Here is a 19,655-nt window from a genome sequence, read left to right on the forward strand (position 1 = left end):
ATATGTAAAAGAGATAACCAATGGGAATTTGCTGTATGACTTAGGGAACTCAAACAGGTGCTCTGTGACAATCTAGAAGGGTAGGATGGGGAGGGAGATGGAAGGGAGGTTTGGAAGGGAGGGGACATGGGTGTACCTATGGATGATTCTTATTGATGTATGACAGAAAACCACAGAATTCTGTAAAGCAATTATCCTTCAGTTAAAAAAATAAATTAAAAAAAAAAAGATAAGGCGTGAGTGTGCCTGCTCAGTCACTCAGTCATGTCCAACTCTTTGTGACCCTGTGATCTGTAGCCTGCCAGGTTCCTCTCTCCATGGGATTCTCCAGACAAGAATACTGGATAAAGGACTTTCATGCAAATCACCAAGGGAGAAGTAGTGCAGAGCGTGTTGAGGGGATCCAGTCAGCTATTACAAAGTGAGGGTTAACCAGACAGGGGGCTCCTTGCAGCAGCCTCAGCTGTGGTTTCAGTCATGCGTCTGACATGGATATGCTGCCAACTCATCTCAGCAAAATCGCCACATCACCAACTTGGTGGGAGGTGAAATCTTTATTTTTCTGCCTTGATCTTACTACTCTGCTGTGAGAGAGGCAGCCCGCAGATATTGGTGTGATGAGGGTGATGGGAATATGAAACAATATATTTTAGTTCCAACAAAATACTTTTAATGAAATTCATTAATTTTTATTTCGGTTCAGTTCAGTCGCTCAGTTGTGTCCAACTCTTTGTGACCCCATGAATCGCAGCATGCCAGGCCTCCCTGTCCATCACCATCTCCCGGAGTTCATTCAAACTCACGTCCATCGAGTCAGTGATGCCATCCAGCCATCTCATCCTCTGTCGTTCCCCTCTTCCTCCTGCCCCCAATCCCTCCTAGTTTATTTATAATGTTTATTAATATCAACATAATACAATGTAGTGACTCAATATTTTTATAGTTTTTACTCCATTTAAAGTTATTATAAAACAATGGCTATATTTTCCTGTGCTATATATCTTTTTTGCTTATTTATTTTATACATAGTAGTTTTTATCTCTTAATCCCTTACTCCTATCTTGCTCTTCTTTTTCCCCACTGGTAACCACTAGTTTGTCCTCTATATCTGTGAATCTGATTCCAACAAAATAGTTTTTAAATGTTGATAGTAGCGGTGATGGAGGCAAAGACCTCTACTAAGACAAGAATGGTAGATATGTGATAGATGCTTTTATGTGAAAAGGAAACTTTTTTTTTTTTTTAAAAAGCACATCCCTTAAAGTGTGATTTCCTTTCCATTTATCCTAGGTTTCTAATAATGTTTTCATGTATATTCCAACATTTAATATACACTTTCTTTGGCGTCGTAATTGGATGTGGAGAAGTCAAATATTTTCAATTTCACACTGTAGTTTTCATGTTTATCTTATTTGTAACAGTGAATTTTGTAAGGTAAGGATTATAATTTAAAGTTTGCTTACTGGACTCAGGTTCTCAAGTCCAGGATTAGAATTGAGAAGTGGGTTATAGCAAAAGGAGCTATGGACATGCAGTCAGGAAACCTGTATTGTTGTCAAGGTCCTGACAATAGCTTGTTGTGGAACTGAGGGAAAGTCTATTTACTCTTCAAGGTTTCATCTGTAAAAAGAGAAGGGGCAGAACAGCAGCATCAGCAGAACCCATGAGCTTGATAGAGATGCAAATTCATGAGCCCATCTCATTTAACTGATTTGAATCTCTGGAGATAAGATGCAGGGAACTGTTTCAACATGTTTAAGTGTGAGCACCCCAGGAACCAGATTAATGGCTCCTAACATTTTGTTGACTTCATCATCATTTATTATTGTCATAACTATGATAAAGCCATTTATTTAACATTAAACTGTGCCTGATATGTCACAAGAAAATAAAGTGTGTCACAGTTTCCATTGTTTCCCCATCTATTTGCTGTGAAATGATGGGACCAGCTGCCATGATCTTAGTTTTTTGAATGTTGAGTTTAAGCCAGGTTTTTCACTCTCCTCTTTCACCTTCATCAAGAGGCTGTTTAGTTCCTCTTCGCTTTATGCTGTAAAGAGACTTATTGAGAAAAATGTTTTGGAGATGGTGAGTCAAACAAAGGCCTGGATGTCATAATCATTGCTAGCATGTGTTAAGTGCGGACCACCATCATTCTAAGCCCTATGAATGTTACTTCATTTAGTTGAATCTTCATGAAAGTCCTTTGAGGCAATTCAGTGATTATTATTTTTCCATTTTACAAATGAAGAGGCTTGAAAAGATTAAATAACTTGCTTAAGGTTTCATGGTAATAAAAGTCTAAATTTGAACCTAAGTAGACTGACTCCAGAGCCTTTGCTAAACTGCCTTTCTCTCTTTGATATCAAGAAATAACATTAGTTCTATTTCATCTGGACTCAATGGTATTTTAGATAAAAATTGTTTAGTAAGGCTGAAAATGTTGCTAATCACTTTGTGAAAAACTTAAATGCAAGGTGGAGGTGCTGTGCTGTGCTAAGTCACTCAGTCATGTCCGACTCTTTGCGACCCCGTGGATTGTAGCCCACCAGGCTCCTCTGTCCATGGGGATTCTCCAGGCAAGAATACTAGAATGGGTTGCCATGCCCTCCTCCAGGGGATCTTCCCAACCCAAGGATCGAACCCAGGTCTCCTGCATTGCAGGTGGATTCTTTACTATCTGAGCCACTGACAAGCTCCTTAGAAGGTCATGGCAGGATTCAGAAATTAGACCAGGAGGACCTGTAGATCATGAAGAGTTTGTCCAAATTAATTATATATATTATAGATGGCAAATTGTAGATAACAGGAATCCTCTAAATTGTCTTATGAAATTCATAGCTAAGTGACTGATACACAATACCTTTTTTGAAGCTGAAATATATCAATTGTATTTCTGTTGAAATCTCATTTGAAGGACAATGAGATGGAAGTGGATTACAGATGGAATTTAAATTTTAGCATAGAGTCCTATAGAAAAATAATCTATAGTGAAAGGAGGCAGGAATTGAAATTATTTGTGTGATTTAGTGTATGATTCTTAGGGTGGCTCAGCTGGTAAAGAATCCCCCTGCAATGTGGGAGACCTGGGTTCAATCCCTGGGTTGGGAAGATCCCCTGGAGAAGGGAATGACTACCCACTCCAGTATTCTGGCCTGGAGAACTCCAAGGACTGTATATCCATGGGATTGCAAACAGTCGGACATGACTGAGTGACTTTCACCTTCACTTTCTTGTAGCAGCTCAAAAAAATTTGGTTGAGCTAAATTTATTAAAGTGTCTACAATGATTTTACTTTTTCCTCATGACAGGTCCTCCCGGTCTAATTTCTGAATCCTGTCATGACCTTCCAGGGAGCTTGTCAATGTTATCTGAAGAAGTTTCCCTGCAGGGATTTACTACTAAAATCCTAAGCAGCACACACTAGTATTAATGATAATTTCTTATACTTGTATAGAACTTCTAGCCGTATTTTTCAAGATTTGAGTATTATATGCAAAATTTAGATAGTAGATTTGGTTAGTCCCAGAAAGTTTGAACAACTTATCAATAAACTGGATTGACTTCTCTTTTCTGAAAAAATTTTCATGAAATTTAGTATTTACTACATAATATCAACCATATTAAAAAAAAAACCCAAAACACATGAATACATAAGGTGTGGTTTAAACTAAATGTTTTTCTTTCAACAGGTTTGTTACTGTTGTGTTAGTGAGCCCTATTCTGATGCATTCAAGTTATGAGTACAACTGGAGGTGGGGAATTGTTATAGCATGGTCTGGAATTAAAGGAGTTTTTAGCTTGCTCTTTGCTCCTGAAGTTCATAATCTGGCTGAACAAAGAGTAGAGTCACCACAGCTGGTAAGAAAAATCATATCCCATGATTATTCATATTTACTCATTTTTATTTTGTAGCAGTTTTCATAGTACCCAGTAATAAAAGCTAACCATTTAAAAAATTAGATTTGGAGAATGTGTTCTTTTAATTAGAAAGGAGCTTATGGAGGAAAGTTTATGTTGATGGTGTGAAAGGGACAAAATATCAAGTAATGGTGATGGCTGTGGGAGTGAGATACACTTGGGATTTGAATTCGGGCCCCACCATTCACAGGTTGAGTGATCTTGGGTGAGTTTTTTATACTTGTGGGACTTCAAGTTGAGGATCACAGTGATGCTTAGTAAAACGCTTGACAGCTTAGTAAATGTTCAATAGGTGTTGAACATAAAAATGCTGTTTTTCAAGAGCTGTCAGAAAGTATGAAAAAACCAGTACCCTGTCTAGAGCATTCCAGTTCCTATAGCATCAGAATGAAAACTGAAATGCTTATTAAATATACTAAGAAAAAAAGATTTTATAAATGTTTGAATTAAGGATCTAGTGAATATTTATATCTTTTCAGTTCAGTTCAGTCGCTCAGTCGTGTTCAACTCTTTGCAACCCGTGGACTGCAGCATGCCAGGATTCCCTGTCCATCTCCAACTCCTGGAGTTTACTCAAACTCATGTCCACTGAGTTGGTGATGCCATCCAACCATCTCATGCTCTGTCATCCCTGTCTCCTCCCACCTTCAGTCTTTACCAGCAGCAGGGTCTTTTCAAATGAGTCAGTTCTTCACATCAGGTGTCCAAAGTATTCGAGTTCCAGCTTCAGCATCAGTCCTTCCAATGAACACCCAGGACTGATCTCCTTTAGGATGGACTGGTTGGATCTCCTTGCAGTCCAAGGGACTCTCAAGAGTCTTCTCCAACACCACAGTTCAAAAGCATCAATTATTTGGCACTCAGTTTTCTTTGTAGTCCAACTCTCACATCCATACATAACTACTGGAAAAACCATAGCTTTGACTAGATGGATCTTTGTTGGCAAAGTAACGTCTCTGCTTTTTAATATGTTGTCTACATTGATCATAACTTTTCTTCCAAGGAGGAAGCATCTTTTAATGTCATGGCTGCAGTCACTATCTGGAGTGATTTTGAATCCCCAAAAAATAAAGTCAGCCACTGTTTCCACTGTTTCCCCATCTATTTGCCATGAAGTGATGGGACCAGATGCCATGATCTTAGTTTTCTGAATGTTGAGCTTTAAGCCAACTTTTTCACTTTCCTCTTTCACTTTCATCAAGAGGCTCTTTAGTTCTTCTTCACTCTCTGCCATAAGTGTGGTGTCATCTGCAGGTTGTTGATATTTCTCCTGGCAATCTTCATTCCAGCTTGTACTTCATCCATTCAGCCCAGGGTTTCTCATGATGTACTCTGCATAGAAGTTAAATAAGCAGGGTGACAATATACAGCCTTGATGTACTCCTTTTCCTATTTGGAACCAGTCTGTTTTTGCTTCCTGACATGCATACAGATTTCTTAAGAGGCAGGTCAGGTGGTCTGGTATTCCCATCTCTTGAAGAATTTTCCACAGTTTATTGTGATCCACACAGTCAAAGGCTTTGATGTAGTCAATAAAGCAGAAGTAGATGTTTTTCTGGAACTCTCTTGTTTTTTCGATGATCCAGTGGATGTTGGCAATTTGATCTCTGGTTCCTCTGTCTTTTCTAAATCCAGCTTGAACATCTGGAAGTTCACGGTTCACTGTTAAAGCTGGCTTGGAGAATTTTGAGCATTACTTTACTAGCGTGTGAGATGAGCGTAATTGTGTGGTAGTTTGAGCATTCTTTGGCATTACCTTTCTTTGGGATTGGAATGAAACTGACCTTTTCCAGTCCTGTGGCCACTGCTGAGTTTTTCCAAATTTGCTGAGAGCAGCACTCTCACAGCATCGTCTTTTAGGATTTGAAATAGCTCAACTGGAATTCCATCACCTCCACTAGCTTTGTTCGTAGTGATGCTTCCTAAAGCCCACTCAACTTCACACTCCAGGATGTTTGGCTCTAGGTGAGTGATCACAATATCCTGATCATCTGGCTCATGAAGATCTTTTTTGTATAGTTCTGTGTATTCTTGCTACTTCCTCTTAATATCTTCTGCTTCTGTTAGGTCCATACCATTTCTGTCCTTTATTGAGCCCATCTTAGCATGAAAAGATGCATAGTATCTTTCCCTTGGTATCCCTCTATCACTTGAAGAGATCTCTAGTCTTTTCCATTCTATTGTTTTCCTCTATTTCTTTGCATTGATCACTGAGGAAGGCTTTCTTATCTCTCCTTGCTGTTCTTTGGAACTCAGCATTCAAATGGATATATCTTTCCTTTTCTCCTCTGCTTTTTACTTCTCTTCACAGCTATTTGTAAGGCCTCCTCAGACAACCATTTTGCCTTTCTTTTTATTGGGGATGGTCTTGATCCCTGCCTCCTGTGCAATGTCACGAACCTCCGTCCATAGTTCTTCAGGCACTCTGTCTATCAGATCTAATCCCTTGAATCTATTTCTCACTTCCACTGTATAATGGTAAGGGATTTAATTTAGGTCATACCTGAATTGTCTAGTGGTTTTCCCCATTTTCTTCAATTTAAGTCTGAATTTGGCAGTAAGGAGTTCGTGATCTGAGCCACAGTCAGCTCCAGTCTTGTCTTTGCTGACTGTATAGGGCTTCTCCGTCTTTGGCTGCAGAGAATTTAATTAATCTGATTTCAGTGTTGACCATCTGGTGATGTCCATGTGTAGTCTTCTCTTGTGCTGTTGGAAGAGGGTGTTTGCTATGACTGGTTCGTTCTCTTGGCAAAGCTCTATTAGCCTTTACCCTGCTTCATTCTGTACTCCAAGGCCAAATTTGCCTGTTACTCCAGGTATTTCTTGACTCCCTACTTTGGATTCCAGTCCCCTATCATGAAAAGGACATCTTTTTTGGGTGTTAGTTCTAGAAGGTCTTGTAGGTTCTTCACAGAACTGTTCAACTTCAGCTTTTTCAGCATTATTGTTTGGGGCATAGACTTGGTTTACTGTGATACTGAATGGTTTGCCCTAGAAACGAACAGAGATCATTCTGTTGTTTTTGAGATTGTATCCAAGGACTGCATTTTGAACTCTTTGGTTGAATGTGATGGATACTCCATTTCTTCTAAGGGATTCTTGCCCACAGTAGTGGATAGAATGGTCATCTGAGTTAAATTCACCCATCCCAATCCATTTTAGTTTGCTGATTCCTCAAATGTTGATATTCATTCTTGCCATCTCCTGTTTGACCACTTCCAACTTGCCTTGGTTCATGGACCTAACATTCCAGGTTCTTGTGCAGTATTGCTCTTTACAGCATTGGACTTTACTTTCATCACCAGTCACATCCACAACTGGGTGTTGTTTTTGCTTTGGCTCCGTCTCTTCATTCATTCTTTATGTCGTTTAGGGCTAAATGAAAAATTAATTTCTTAAAAATTTTGGCCTAGGCTACATTATCCACAGTGCAAGACAGAACTTGGTTTCCCTTCTACTCTCTCTCAAAACCTTTTCCCCATGGGCCACCCAGTGGATTTCCAGGCCAGAGGGAAATCAGGCAGTGGCAGCATCAGTGAGATGCCAGGGAAGGTCCAGAGAGCGCAGAACATCTGCTGACAGTGTTAGCGTACCTTGGTATTTGTGACAGTACTCTGTGAGCTCACTGGATAGGTTGTTAGAAGTTTCTAGAAGTCCCAGGATACTCCTGCCACTTCCTGGTGAGATGAATCTCAAACCTACTCCTGGGAAGGCAAAAAGTGCCTAAATAATGTGAATTAAGAACACTACCCATCAGGACTTCCCTGGTGATCCACTGGTTAAGTCTTTACCTTCCAATGCAGGGGGTGTGGGTTCGATCCTTATTCAGAGAGCTGAGATCCCACTTCCACTGGGGCCAAGAAGCCAAAACATAAAACAGAGACAATATTTTAACAAATTCAATAAAGACTTTAAAAACAGTTCATTCCAAAAAAAATTCTTATATAAAGAAAGAGTACTACCCACCTCCCAAGGAACCTTAATCTGGAGGTAAATGTACAGAGTTTTTTGATATTATCCTACTGCAAGTACAGAATTTTCTCTTCTTTGCTCTTTTACTCCTGTCCAAGAAGATCCTAGGAGTACGGTAGTTTTTCAGATGTCTTTTCTGGAAGGAGCAAGTATCACCTCCCTCATCTTGTATGTGAGGAAACCAAAACCAAACAAAAATAGCATGTTAGTGAAAGAACTCAAGTACCCTAACTCCCCAAAGAGAAAGAGCTGATTTTTTAATGGTGCTTTAAAAAATAATGGAGTATCATAATCCTCGCTATCTTTCCTGAGGATTTACACTCCATGTCTGTGGGCATGGTCTGGAAATGCATTTGGAGTCCAAATATACCTGTGGTTTTGCAGAGAGTTTGGGTCCTTCTATGTTCCAGAGGAAAAGAATAATGACCAGTATTTGAGTTCCCTCAGTTTTCTTTTGTGCAGGGAATTGGCCTAAAACCAAGACAATGAAATGTTAACTAACATGTGAGTATCATTTTCCAGTGTTTCCCAAATTTGTCTGATGTTATGAATCTGTTTGATGCCACCCCAGACCTACAGAGTCAGAATCTGCAGGGAATTAACCTGGGAGTCAGTGTCTTTAAGAAGCACTTCAGGTACTTATTAAATAAGATTAGTCATTTGGGATATGCTCTCTGAAGACACACTGCTACTAACTCCATGTTTCTGTAAAGGACGTTGAGACTCAGAGTAGTTAAGTTCACTGGCCTCAAATTCCATGGTTAGTAAATGGCAGAGCCAAGATCTACAAATGTGGTTATGCTTCTGTGCGGTGCCTCTCTGAACCCCACTGCAGTTCTTCAGAGCTTCTTATAAGGCTTTATGTAGTAAATGCTTGTGGTAGGTGCAGTTCCCTCTCACCACTGCCTGCTGTTGCTGAACTTCCTGCCTCAAAACAGCCCTTTTGCTTCTTCTTACTTAGCAGAGGTAGGATTTAAAATAAAATTTAAAAAAAATAAAATAAAGGAAAGATTCTTGTGAAAAAAAAAAAAATGTGGATTAAGGTTGAATTTTGTTGGTGATTAACTGAACAATGATTCCCTTTGGAGAACTTATTAATGTGTGTCTGTTTTGTCTTTCAGTTTATATTGTACATACAAGTAATATCCTTAATGACCTTGGGAATAAATTCATACGTGATGACTCGTTTGGCCAAGACATTAGGTAAAGTCTACTTAACCAGGAAGAATAATGCGAATAGATTGTTGAGGGAGAGGGTGGGATGATTTGGGAGAATGGCATTGAAACATGTATAATATCATATAAGAAACTAATTGCCAGTCCAGGTTCGACGCAGGATGCACGGTGCTTGGGGCTGGTGCACTGGGATGACCCAGAGGGATGGTATGGGGAGGGAGGTTGCGGGGGGGGGGGGGTGGTTCAGGATGGGGAACACGTGTGCACCCCTGGCGGATTCATGTTGATGTATGGCAAAACCAATACCATATTGTAAAGTAATTAGCCTCCAATTAAAATAAAGAAATTTAAATTAAAAAAAAAAAAAGAGGTGAGGAGGGAAGGCCTAGGATGGAATGGTCAGCCCTGAGGCAAAGAACATGGAGCAATGAACTTGAAAAGGAGCTAAGAAGCTTAGCTCAATCCCATTTATAGACTGAAAAACACTCAAATCAACTTTTGTGGTGATTTTAATGTTTTCTGTAACTCACTAAACCTGCCATTTTTGCATCTGTGTCTTTTTCCCAAAGTTATAAAAATTTTTAAAAAACAACAAAGTTTTCAAATTTTGGAATAAAGTATATAAAAAGAAAAGATTGTTGCTGGAGGTGGGACATTTCTTCTGGAGCTCAAGGAATTGATCATGAAATCACTCAGTTTTCATTTACTCCCTGTTAATAGAAACCACATTAAGAGTGACTTAAACAAGACAGAAGTTGTTTCCCACCACCCCCCATCAGAAAATCAAGAAGAGTGGGATGGTTCTTTTCTACGAGGTTGTCCAGAGATTTCAAATCCTTCTCTTTCATTCCTCCTCTGCTTCCCAGAGTGTTGCTCTTGTCTGCAGGGTAGAAGTGGGCTCACAGTCACAGTTGTCTTCAATCCAGTCAACTAGAAAGGGAAAATGGGGTGGGAGTGATGGTGGTGGTGATGGTGTCAGTGGAGAGTAAGGAGCTTATTTAAAGAAGCTTCCTTCTGCCTCTAGAAGTTGTACATATCATTACCACTCACAGACCATTGGCCAGAACTTAGTCTCATGGGCACACAACAGCAAAGGAAGATGGGAAGTACTATTTTAACTGACTGGTCATGTGCTTAGCCAAAGCATGGAGATTCTATTGGAAAAGAAAGAAGAGAATGAAGGGGAGCCGTAAGCAGGCTCTGCCAGAGTTGCCTGTTTCTAGAAAATATGTAAAGCTATTGATAATAAAATATATAAATATAATAAAATCACAAAAAGGCCCATGATCAATAGAGAAATCAGGATAAGATAATCAGTGGTTTAATGGCAACCCACCCAGTACTCTTGCCTGGGAGATCCCATGGATAGAGGAGCCTGGTAGGCTGCAGTCCATGGGGTCTCGAAGAGTTGGACACGACTGAGCGACTTCCCTTTCACTTTTCACTTTCATGCATTGGAGAAGGAAATGGCAACCCACTCCAGCGCTCTTGCCTGGAGAATCCCAGGGGCGGTGGAGCCTGGTGGGCTGCCGTTTATGGGGTCACACAGAGTCGGACACGACTGAAGCGACTTAGCAGCAGTGGAGTCCATGAGGAGAGAGAGGGTGGGGCAGAATTACACAGAGTCTTGGAGGAGTAAGGCCTTAATATCATTCAGTGTCCCATGGCCTGATCCTCAGCTTTGCTGGTGCAGAGACCTGATTTTGTCAGAGTGTCTAGAATTAATCAGATGGCCGGAAATTTACATCTGTTGCACTCCCAGGAGAATAGAGAAGCAGCAGAAAATCAATTTATTAATTTATAATGAGGATGATTTCTGTGTCTGAAATAATTGTGATCATTATTCAGGGTTTTCACCTCTAAATACCAATTTCCTTAATAAATCAAATTGGTAATCAGAAGGTTTTTGGGAAGGTGTGGAACTTGGGAGAGGTTGATGGAAGGGTACTGAGGAAGGGGAGTTCTTATAAATAGAGAAATAGCTTGGTGAATTCAGCTTCTCTGCTTGTATCTTGCCATAGTTCTGCCCACTCCTGAAACTGTGCCATATCAACTATGGCAGAGCTTCTTGTGAAAGCTGACCTCAAAGTCCAGGGCTCCAGTATATGAATAGGACTAGGAAATGGGGCAGAGTTTTGGCAGCGCTCCTTCTCCCCCAGTCATGGGGTTTGCTCTTGTTTGCAGTGGAAAGTTGTGCTCGGGCCAGCATGAGCTTGCTACGCTGGAGTGTGAGTGAAGTTAACTCAATCCCTGAAGGTTTGCTTACACCTCCCTTCCCACCAATTTTCATAGGCTTTCAGGGATCCAGACCCACTCTGCTCTCTTGGCTTATGACATAGCATCTGGTTTTCTCCCGTGCTTGTTTGCTTGAGGTTGCTCTTACTCTGATACTCAGAAACAAGTTCAAGAGGTTTTACTATCATGGAAACATTTTTTTCTTCTCCTTTTCTTCCCATACAATTTTTTTTTATTGTATTTACGTGAGCTGTAAACTTGCAGATATTCAAGCTGGTTTTAGAAAAGGCAGAGGAACCAAATTGCCAACATCCACTGGATCATCGAAAAAGCAAGAGAGTTCCAAAAAAACATCTATTTCTGCTTTATTGACTATGCCAAAGCCTTTGACTGTGTGGGTCACAATAAACTGTGGAAAATTCTGAAAGAGATGGGAATACCAGACCACCTGACCTGCCTCTTGAGAAACCTATATGCAGGTCAGGAAGCAACAGTTAGAACTGGACATGGAAGAACAGATTGGTTCCAAATAGGAAAAGGAGTACGTCAAGGCTGTATATTGTCACCCTGCTTATTTAACTTATATGCAGAGTACATCATGAGAAACGCTGGACTGGAAGAAGCACAAGCTGGAATCAAGATTGCCAGGAGAAATATCAATAACCTCAGATATGCAGATGACACCACCCTTATGGCAGAAAGTGAGGAGGAACTAAAAAGCCTCTTGATGAAAGTGAAAGAGGAGAGTGAAAAAGTTGGCTTAAAGCTCAACATTCAGAAAACTAAGATCATGGCATCCGGTCCCATCACTTCATGGCAAATAGATGGGGAAACAGTAGAAACAGTGTCAGACTTTATTTTTGGGGCTCCAAAATCACTACAGATGGTGACTGCAGCCATGAAATTAAGACACTTACTCCTTGGAAGGAGGGTTATGACCAACCTAGATAGCATATTCAAAAGCAGAGATATTACTTTCCCAACAAAGGTCCATCTAGTCAAGGCTATGGTTTTTCCTGTGGTAATGTATGGATGTGAGTGTTGGACTGTGAAGAAAGCTGAGTGCCGAAGAATTGATGCTTTTGAACTTTGGTGTTGGAGAAGACCCTTGAGAGTCCCTTGGCCTGCAAGGAGATCCAACCAGTCCATCCTAAAGGAGATCAGTCCTGGGTGTTCATTGAAAGGACTGATGCTAAAGCTGAAACTCCAGTACTTTGGCCACCTGATGCAAAGAGCTGACTCATTTGAGAAGACCCTGATGCTGGGAAAGATTGAAGGCAGGAGGAGAAGGGGACGACAGAGGATGAGATGGCTGGATGGCATCACCGACTCAATGGGCGTGAGTTTGAGTGAACTCTGGGAGTTGGTGATGGACAGGGAGGCCTGGCGTGCTGTGATTCATGGGGTTGCAAAGAGTCGGACACAACTGAGCGACTGAACTGAACCTCAGAATTTTCATTATGAAACAAATATATATGGCACATACTTTATCCTCAGAATCGATGCTCATCCTTTCTGGAATTACTCTCATGTTACCATGTAATTGACAAAACTGAATTTTATCAGGCAGAATTTCAAATTAGCTTCTTCCACCTGGTCTAATGCTTTTAAGAGAGCCATCCTCTGAATCTAGAGCTTGTCAGGCTAAGTGAAGTAAGTCATAAAGAGAAAAACAAATACCATATGATATCACTTATGTGGAATCTAATAAAAATAAGACACACATGAACACATTTATGAAACAAAAACAGGCTTACAGATATAGAGAACAGACTTGTGGTTGCCAGGAGGGAAGGGAGGGAAGGGCTGGGAATTTGGGATTAGCAAACACAAACCTTTACATATAGGATGGATAAACAACAAGGGCCTACTCTGTAGCACAGGGAACTATATTCAATGTCCTGTGATAAATCATAATGGAAAAGAATATGTGTGTGTGTGTGTGTGTGTGTGTGTGTGTATGTTTGTATATTAGAGCAAGGCCTCCCTTGTGGCTCAGCTGGTAAAGAATCCGCCTGCAATGCAGGAGACCTGGGTTCAATCCCTGGGTTGGGAAGATCCCCTGGAGAAGGGAAAGGCTACCCACTCCCAGTATTCTGGCCTGGAGAATTTCACTGGACTGTATAGTCCATAGTATCGCAAAGAGTTGGACATGACTGAGCAACTTTCACTCACTCATGTATATATATAACACTATCACTTTGCTGTCCAGCAGAAATTAAACACAACATTGTAAATCAACTATACTTCAATAAAATTTAAAAGAAAGGAGAGAGAGGGAAAGATTCATCCTCATATTCCTCCAGAATCATCTTAAACACAGGAGTTCATTCAAATGTACTGGTACAACCAATCCGTCCCCTCATACCCGTGTTTTCCCAGAGCAACTGGAAAGTGGCTGTTGCTCATCCTAATGAGTGGGATGTAATTACACAAATGAATAAACTTCCTCCTAGTGTGCTCTATGCTATGGGAATTTTAAATCCAAAGCTAACACATGCTAACTCTTTAGCATGCAGTCAAATGCATCTTTGCTGTGGACCGTAGAGAACTGAGAGGGATATGATTTCAAATCTTCTTTAATCCCTGAAAATTTCAAATATCAAACACCACAGGGTCCTGTAGAGAATGCAATAAAGTCAAACTGAAACATTTTAATAACGTTTAAACTCTTTGAGATCTCATATGCAGTTATGAAGAGATTAACATTTAATTGATGTATAGTTGATTTAGATGTTTTGTTAGTTTCTGCTGTACAGCAAAGTGATTCATTTATACATATGTGTACATTCTTTTTTATATTCTTTTCCATTATGCTTTATCATAGGATGTTTAATGCAGTTCCCTATGCTATACAGTAGAATCTTATTTTTTATTGAGAACAGTTTTATTGAGATGGAATTCTGAGTGTGTAGGCTGAGCTCACTAATTAAATTTCTCCTTTTGGTAAGCAAGCTTGATAGCTGTAACTTCAAATTGATACTTCAGGATGATACAAACTGCCACAAATTTTGGACGTAAAGATTTGCTGGTCAGGAAACGGAGATGTTAAATTGGAGGCATCTCTATTGCAGTGGTCTTTAAATTTTATTATGTATAAGAATCAGTTGGAGAAATTGCTAAAATGAAAATTCTCAGGCCAGTCAGATTCTCCAGACACGGGGCAAAGCCCAGGAATAATTCAACAGGCAATTCTTCTACCTGTAGAAGGTACAGGTAATTTTCCATACTTTGAGAAATACTGACTGGATGACTTGAAATAGTGAGTCATGTTTCTAGCTATAGGAAACAAAAAGAAACTAAGAAAACATTCTTTAGCAGTTGAGTCAGATAAAGTTGAGCTGCACAGCCAAAAGGAAATGGGTATTTGGGTAATTTCCTGGAAAATTTTGGGCAAATAGTTGTCCTTGCTCTAAGCACTCTGATTTGGCTCTGCAGGTGATGCCAAGATTTCACTACATCATGCAACATTTCGATTCCCTGTGCATTCTTCACTATTTTATTAAGGTCCTTCCTTTTCTTTGTCATAGATTTGTGTGTCCTTTCCATTCCAAGACAGATGGCCATGCAAAATGCCATTAAGCACATCCAGGAGATGATACAGAGCAGAATAACTTTATTTAAAACAGAAAAACTTTTGACAAATGTTAATTGGACCTTAGTAGAAGAAAAAACAAAGATTGAATACATCATTCCTGTGAGTTGATTCCTGGCAAAAACTAGTCCTTTCCCTTTCTATTTCTTTTGTTTATTATGCAAAACTTGATTCTGCTGGTTATAGGACAGGATACTGAAGAGAGATACATTTACTAGCTTTTTTCTATCAGCCAAAATACTCTGAATTCTGTCTCTGAACAGATATTGGTGATCTAGCCTTATTTGCCAAATACAAGAGAACTGGTGTTTTTACAAATAGGCTGATTGAGTAACTATGAATGGCTTCTGCCAGGGTGATATTTTCCAGCTGGTTGAGGAAGCGAGCGATCTCTCCCTATACAAGTACTATTCAAAAGCAGAAAACACAGGCAGCTTCAGAGAGCAGTCAAACATAGACCGGTTTGGGGAAGAATTTGGTTTCTAAATCTCCCCAAATGAGTAGTTACTTCACCACAATTGAAATCAACATTTCTAACATGAGAATGTTTTTCACTTACACACAGCCCTTCATTTTAGCAATTCTGATTTGAGTTATTGGAATCTTAGTCAAGCAGAGTATTTGACAGCTCCTAATCCTTTTTACTTATTTTTAACTCTGTCTCTGTTCAGACTCCTCATGTTTCCAGTGACAATAAGGCGAAGGAAGAGTTCCCAACAGATGAAGTTTTAATAGAAGAAGCCCGATTGCATGTAGCTATAATCCAAATAGTTAGTATCCTTCACATAATCTGCTTTTCATTTATGTATTTTATTCTTGCAATGTTTTTAATTCTTACATATGGTTTTCAGATGACTAGAAAAATTTTCACCTTTTGATTGGTTGTTAAACTTTGATTTATTAAAGTTAGAAAAATAAATTTCTAAGGCTTTAAATTCAAGTTACAAACCTTATTCTATTTCTAAGTCTAGCAAATTTTAGCAGTTCATTCTTAGGGAGCCTTTGAATAATATTTTGTGCCATTTACACAATTAAACATCTTCAAATATTTGAAACTGCTTTCACAGATTTAAGTATGTTAGTTCCTTTTATATAAAATGTTCTCAAGTGCTTATTTAACTCTTGTAAATCTAATAAGCTAAAATCTAATGAATTAAACATTCTCTTAAAATATTTAAGATTTAATATTTGAATGTTATAGTGTAAACATAGATTATGAGATAAAATCAAGTTTGAATCAACTTATCAAATTGTACATTTAAAACTAGGGTTTTATCCTAATAGTACAAATTTTATTCAAATTTACAAGTATGTACTTGCTCATTATGCCCGGAATCCTTCCTTTTTATTTTCAATTTAGAATCTATTATGAAGAATTTCTAACGCATACAAAAGTAGATAAAATAGTGTACCAAACCTCTGCGTACCTATCACTCAGCCTTCACAAACATCCACACATGACCAGCCTTGCCCCGTCTGCACCCTCAGTCACTCTCTCATCTCCCAGTTTATTTTGAAACAAATCCCAGATGTTATTCAATATATCATTTCATCTGCAAAAATTTCAGTATGTATCTTGAAATTTTAAAGTCTTAAAAAACAGTAAAATACTAATATTGTGCCTAAAGATTAATTCCTTAATAACATCAAATATTGGTCAATGATCAGTTTTCCAGTTATCTCATAAATGTGATCAATGCATAGTTCCCGCTTACATCTTTAAATTGCATTTCAATGAAATCATATATTGCAATTAATGAATATGTACTTTGCTTGCATGCGTGCTATCGCTTCAGTTGAATGTGACTCTGCAACCCTATGGACTGCAGCCCACCAGGCTTCTCTGTCCGTGGGATTTTCAAGGCAAGAATACCAAAGTGGGTTTTCACACCCTCCTGCAGGGGATCTTCCTGACCCTGGGATCAAACCCACATCTCCTGTGGCTCCTGACTTGCAGGTGGATTCTTTACTGCTGAGCCATCGGGGAAGCCCAGAATATGTAATTTAGGTCTCTTTTAATCTATAAATTCCTCTTTTTTTTTCCTATTGAAAAAAGGACATATTTCTTCTTAATACAAAAACATTAACACTATATTGATTTAAAAACATTTCTATAGTTAATTTAAAATGTTCTCAGAATTTGGAAGGTTCTTACCCAGAGATATAAAGTATGGTCATGAATTCTTTGTAGAACCAATCTCCTATTGAGAGGTAGTTTCTATATCCCTCCCCATCGTTGAACTTGGGTTGCTCTTGTGACTTGTTTTGACCAGGAATATGTAGCCAAATGACTTTGGGAATGTACTGGAGCCTTGAGGAGAGTTACAACTTCCCCCATCTTCCACTTTGAATACCACCCTGAGATTGTCATGTGAGGAAGCTGGCCTAGCCTTTGAAGGATGAGAGGCATACAGCTGAGAGTCAATACCCTACTACCAGACTTTGCAAATGAAGCCACTTTAATTTAAGGCTTGGGATAGTAGATTCAAACTCTTGATGGTAAGAGATGCAAAGAATCTGTGACCATATAAAATGTACCATGTTCTGCTCACTGGCCACAGATATTTATATCCCTTCTACGGCTTCCCTGATGGCTCAATGGTAAAGAAACTGCCTGCCAAACGGGAGACATGGGTTCGATCCCTGGGTCAGGAAGATCCCCTGGAGAAGGAGATGGTAACCAACTTCAGTATTCTTGCCTGGGAAATCTCATGAACAGAGGAGCCTGGTAGACTACAGTCCACAGGGTCACAAAGAGTTGGACATGACTTAGCTTTCAGAGGAGGTACAAAGCAAAACACACTCATCTTTTTCTAAGACACTGTATCCCACCCCCAACTCAGATAAGCTTTATCGCATTATGGTAGCAAATTCAAAGTCTGGTATCTCATGATGTTCATTTAGTCTAGGATTGCTCAGGCTCCTTGGTTGTATCTCTTTAAGTATGATTCCTCTTGATACACAGAACAGTGGACTAAAAAGAGAAGTTACTTGTCTCCTCAGCCTCCACCTCTACCACCATCCCTATTCCCAACTTTCAGTGGTAATCAACAGACATTTCTGTTCAAGAAGGAAGAGAACAGGAAGTGTTGATTAATCACTGGTCCTTGGCAGTTCTGAAACCCAGCTGGGCATATGACCTAGTTCTCCTCATTCTATTATCACAGGAGGTAACCCATGTTTGGGCTTCCCGTGTGGCACTAGTGGTAAAGAACCCACCTCCCAGTGCAGGAGATGTAAGAGATGAGGGTTTGATCTCTGTGTTGGGAAGATCCCCTGGAAAAGGGAATGGTAACCCACTCCATGCACTGGAGAAGAAAATGGCAACCCACTCCAGTATTCTTGCCTGGAGAATCCCAGGGGCGGTGGAGCCTGGTGGGCTGCTGTCTGTGGGGTCGCACAGAGTCAGACACGACTGAAGTGACTTAGCAGCAGCAGCAGCAGCAACCCACTCCAATATTCTTGCCTGGAGAATCCCATGGACAGAGAGGAACCTGGCAGGCACTGTCCATAGGGTCACAAAGAGTTAGACACGACTGAAGTGACTTAGTATGCATGCATGTAATCATGTTTGTGACAGTGATCTTCTCAGACTGATTTCTGCCAGCAGAAATGGAAATTCCCATTCATTTAGAACTCTTTATTGTCTTTTAAGCCCACCCTGACACAATTTCCTTAAAAGCTCTGTGTTTTCAATGAGTCTGATTCTAGTCTATTCTACTCTGTAATTCCTTTTCATACAGACCACATACCAGACAACATGGGTCTGAGAAGCCCTTTAGTCTGCTTGAGAGGGTAAACTAAGCACTACCTTTAACCTCTAAGTGGTCTTATCCAAGGGTCTTGAGCCACAACCTTGACTTGATCTTGAAGCTGAGGCCATATTTTACTGGCAAAACTCTGGATTTGATTTTCATTCCCTTGTATTTTACCACCTGGAGAGACTGCAGATGGAAAATGGGTTTGGGTTTTCAAACCAATCATGGCCTCTTTATATTTTCTGTAATATCTGCTTACAGATTGAACTGTTACCCTTTGGTTTACCTCTCTCTTCTCATACATTATCACATGCTGCTGCTAAGTTGCTTTAGTCGTGTCCGACTCTGCGCGACCCCAAAGACGGCAGCCCACCAGGCTCCCCCGTCCATGAGAGTTTCCAGGCCAGAGTACTGGAGTAGGGTACCATTGCCTTCTCTGATTATCACATGCAGCTAGAGATAAAAACAAATCTTGTATATTAACACATACATGTGGAATCTAGAAAAATGGTACAGATGAGTCATTTCCAAAGCGAGAATAGAGATGCAGATGTAGAGAAACAGACATGTGGACACAGGAGGGGAAAGGGAGGGTGGGACAAATTGGGAGAATGGGATTGACATATATACACTACCATGTATAAAATAGTTAGTGGGAGTCAGCTGTATACCATGGGAGCTCAGCTTGGTGCTCCATGACAACTTAGACAGGTGAGATAGCAGGTGGAGGTGAGAGGGAGATTGAGGAGAGAGAGGATATATTTATCCTTACGGCTGATTGATGTTGTTGTACAGCAGAAACTAACACAACATTGTAAAGCAATTATATTCCCCCCAAAAGTTTATTTCTAGAATATTTTAAATCCAGAAATCTCTTTAGCCAGATTCATAAATTTATCAGGCACATCTACTTTCCAAGTTGCCTTAGGTGACAGTATTGCCAGTTGTGCTGACTCATCATAGCCCAGCTGCCTCCCTCCAGCATTCTGCATCAGTTT

General features: G+C 39.9%; 1 protein-coding gene across 1 annotated transcript in view; it reads left to right on the plus strand.

The window, feature by feature from the left end:
• LOC102287883 (ankyrin repeat domain-containing protein 45) overlaps positions 1-19,655 on the plus strand; it is a 150,434-nt gene that overhangs the window by 83,135 nt on the left and 47,644 nt on the right. Inside the window, exons 8-12 of the mRNA XM_070384930.1 lie at positions 1,291-1,434; positions 3,693-3,861; positions 9,015-9,096; positions 14,835-15,001; positions 15,571-15,669. Of these exons, the coding sequence (XP_070241031.1) occupies positions 1,291-1,434; positions 3,693-3,861; positions 9,015-9,096; positions 14,835-15,001; positions 15,571-15,669 (661 nt within the window). The remainder of the gene's footprint in view (positions 1-1,290; positions 1,435-3,692; positions 3,862-9,014; positions 9,097-14,834; positions 15,002-15,570; positions 15,670-19,655) is intronic.

Source organism: Bos mutus, chromosome 16, assembly GCF_027580195.1.
Source record: "Bos mutus isolate GX-2022 chromosome 16, NWIPB_WYAK_1.1, whole genome shotgun sequence".
NCBI classification, from domain to species: Eukaryota; Metazoa; Chordata; class Mammalia; order Artiodactyla; family Bovidae; genus Bos; species Bos mutus.